At 39.9% G+C, this 3417-nt stretch overlaps 1 protein-coding gene across 2 annotated transcripts; it reads left to right on the top strand.

Moving 5' to 3' along the window:
• Positions 1–201: 201 nt before the first annotated feature.
• Positions 202–3016, top strand: LOC145433698 (interleukin-17B-like). Of its 2 annotated transcripts, none has more exons than XM_080310871.1 (3): positions 202–1227; positions 1592–1834; positions 2228–3015. In XM_080310871.1, the coding sequence occupies exons 1-3, from the start codon at positions 1043–1045 to the stop codon at positions 2448–2450; spliced, it is 651 nt and encodes a 216-aa protein (XP_080166997.1). In that variant the 5' UTR covers positions 202–1042; the 3' UTR covers positions 2451–3015. The 2 variants fall into 2 exon arrangements, with proteins under 2 accessions (XP_080166997.1, XP_080166998.1); XM_080310872.1 differs by lacking the exon at positions 202–1227 and adding an exon at positions 1241–1393 and having other exon boundaries at positions 2228–3016.
• Positions 3017–3417: the final 401 nt, after the last annotated feature.

Raw genomic sequence — 3417 nt, 5'->3', positions numbered from 1 at the left:
AGACTGGTTAAAATAGCCCGATGCAAATTAATTCACTAGTCATATGAACTAAATTATTTTAATTGTACAGTATCATTTGGCGCATTTGAATTGTATACGTCATTAGCGATAACCAATTTAACCATGTTAGACAGCTAGTCTACTTGCTACGTTTCGACATAATATTATTATTTTTCAACATATTTTGAGGTAATTGTGATTGTGTTTGTAACTTTATTGTAATTGCAATCACTGCTGCCTAAATATGACGTAGTCTAAAATTTTGACTGAGAATGTGAAAAAGATGATGGCGGCAGCCAGCTGTCATTATCCTTAGGTAGTGAACGTATTCGAACTACAGCTTAAATATTTTCACGAGCGGTAGACCTACCATTCCACTATGTCCCTAAGATATTATGTGCGGAGAAGGAAACATCACCGTTTGCCTGGCACTCTGGCACATGATAGGACATCGTACGTGCAACCGAGATATCACCCAAGTGATAAAATTAATGTAATAATAATTAATTGATAGTATATTGATCCGAGTGATCCAGACTAAGTTTGCTAATTTCGATTGGAGACTTTCACAATTTTTAACCACACGATGCAACCGTGTCTTGTAATATAAGAAGCTTTCAACAAGCTCTTGTAATAGAAGAGTAGTTGTTGAGAAATTCATTTTGCTTTGCCGAAGGCACATCTGCATGGTAGCGACACGGTATCGCATCAGCTAAAGCTAAATTGATACAGCAAAGAAACTAACGAGCGTGGCTAATGGATAAATGCGGAACAGAAGAAACTGTCTATTATAGAACTGATCTATAATTGGCTTTTATCCCAGAATTCTGCCTCCCAATGTCCAAATATAGAGTACGCCTAATGTACGATATATTTTCAAGCTAATTGCGGCTGTCGTAATATCGAGTAGCAGAAATTTAATCGTGGTTTAGTTCTCTCTCGAATACGTGAGGTCTCTATACTCTAGCAATGCAGTATATAAGAACGCACATAAGGCTAATGAATCTTATCAGTCACCACCAAGCAAGCAAGACACCAAACAATGAAAACGAGTGCTATATTTCATTTCCTACTCTCCGATTTTCTTATTTCACTTTGTACCGCGGCTATTCCGATGGACTGGAGAGTATCCAGAAAACTTCGTTTTGAGTCCGCGCATGCCGCAACGAGACAATATCGATGCAAAGGAATCGTGGGTGAATCTCGTGAAGAGACGAAGCAGTTGTTGTGAGTACCATTTAGTCTAGTGTGATTTGATGGGTTGGAATTGTCATTCGATCGTCGGTTGTTGTTGTTGATGTTCGGTGCTACTGCTGTGGCTGTTGTATGTCACATCAGTCAGCTAATTTACCTGCTCTATGTACAGGATACATTTCATGGAAGCTCTATACTGGTAAACGTGTTATTGCCTTTGTTTTTTTATCCGATCGCAATGCAATAGCTATGACAATTCCCGAATTGCATGATGGCTACTGTCATTATAAGGCTTACAACGTACACTCTCATGCTCCGTGTGTTATAGTTATGGAGTTTCAAACATGCGTATGCATAATTTTCGACAATGTACTGCAACGTGTATCGTACTAACTAGGAGGGAATGCGAATTGATGATGCGAACTGGCGTGATGCGCGAATCCTTGGCCTTGATTCGAAAAGCTGTCCCGCAGCAGCTAGAAGAAGCAAGATTGAGATATTATCAACGCGATCGTCGGACTCGCCGATCAGCGACCGAGTGCCCCAGATTATCGGACGATTTGATGCAGCGGCAGCGAGACTTGAGTGGAAGCACAAGTCTATCACCTTACAGCACCGATTTAGAATACAACCCCTTGAGGTACGAAGCGTAACGTATGACATATTCTGTACCAGTTTTTTAGGCCGCGTTGTGATTGTCAGAGGCTGCAGGGGGCCTATATTTAATGGACACCTTTCAAAATCGTGTATACGTTGAAAACTATATGCAAGTGATAAGTGGTTCTACTGGTCTGTGAAACAACATTTGTCAAAAGACAAAGGTAAAGGTATAAGTCGATTTAACCATTACCGCGAGTAGCTTGCAGGCAGCACAGAGTGATAGGCCTCAGTAGGCTACCAGTTAATCACTTACAGCACTAACGATAGAACTCGTCCCAAATATTTCGCAGGTCATAAAATACGCTGCGTAGCACGCTTAAAGTTAGCCTTCTCGAATAATAGTAATCATGAGTCGCTTATTCTCTTTCTCAAGGTTTCCCAACTACATCGCACAGCGCCGGTGTCTCTGCGAAGGCTGCATAAATCCCGGAACGAGACAGGAAACATTGCACATGAACGGTGTCTCATTGAAGTCAAAAGCTGTAATGACGAAGTTCATTTTCTGGTATCGGGAGAATGTCGGCACCGCGAACTACAACATTAGAGATGTCGATGTCATAACGATTGGTTGTCACTGTATGATTGGATTTATTTAGACGTGATACCAGTATTTCGTTACATTCCAGTATCCCACTGCATTCCCAGCATCATGCGATCTTGCATCTTGTAATGTTTTTTGTAACCATTAATAATTCCACCTTGTCTTCAGGTAGATACGATTAAGTTTTGAAGAATAGCTATTAATGACGTGATGTCGACGGAACATTGTTATTCGGAAAATCGTATCAAACAATATCAGCTAATCGGATCACTTTTTTCGTTGCCTTTATTTTGAGTCGGTGATTGACCACATATTATACTAAATGTGTTCTGGGGCAATGCATCTTTAGAATTAAATTGTCATCGTTTATTTACATATATATTGAGATATTCGTTTTTTGGAACTGTGATGCGCGTCTATAGACTAGCTTGACTTACGAATGTGTTGATAATATGTTTTTAACTACAGATATATTTATAAATAATTATGTATAATACGCATCATGTTTAAAACTATTTCCGAGATTTATTTCATCTATCTTCACTTTTGTAATTTGTTCCATTCTTCAAATGTCTATGCTTTACCAGAAGACAATAAATTATTTATAAAAAAACATCATTTCTGCTATCTGAAATATCGCGATGAAATAGGCTTCGCTGATACGAGCGCTACTCGAAACTTTATAGCACCAAGGCGACATTCCGTATTCTGGGATGATGTTGCCCCAGGTGTGAAACAATCAACTGGAAGTCAGACTCGATCGGGTGGAATTATTTGATTACGAAATAGCGAAACACGAAACCGGCCTACAGGGGACTTCCAGTAATTTAACTGGTTAGACTGTATCGAAAGAGCTGGGACGAAATACCCCAAGGAGTTCAAGAAACCCGCGTATATTTCGTGTCATTGTAGTCGAAGGCCACATAATAATATGACATCATAGCGCATATGCCGCATTCTAGAGCTTGGAACGGAGAATTCCCTACATCAAACGCGATGGGGGGGTGTCTGAGGTACTAACC

This window comes from Botryllus schlosseri, chromosome 2 (assembly GCF_051294905.1).
Source record: "Botryllus schlosseri isolate E-star chromosome 2, Bs_hap1, whole genome shotgun sequence".
Lineage (NCBI taxonomy): Eukaryota > Metazoa > Chordata > Ascidiacea > Stolidobranchia > Styelidae > Botryllus > Botryllus schlosseri.
The sequence above is the reverse complement of the archived record's forward strand: the minus strand, read 5'-3'. Positions and strand labels throughout refer to the sequence as shown.

Coding starts and splice junctions, on each gene's coding strand:
- LOC145433698 (XM_080310871.1), top strand. CDS start 1,043: ATGAAAACGAGTGCTATATTTCATTTCCTACTCTCCGATTTTCTTATT. Junction 1,228..1,591: donor GAAGAGACGAAGCAGTTGTT/GTGAGTACCATT, acceptor CGTACTAACTAG/GAGGGAATGCGAATTGATGA. Junction 1,835..2,227: donor TTAGAATACAACCCCTTGAG/GTACGAAGCGTA, acceptor CTCTTTCTCAAG/GTTTCCCAACTACATCGCAC.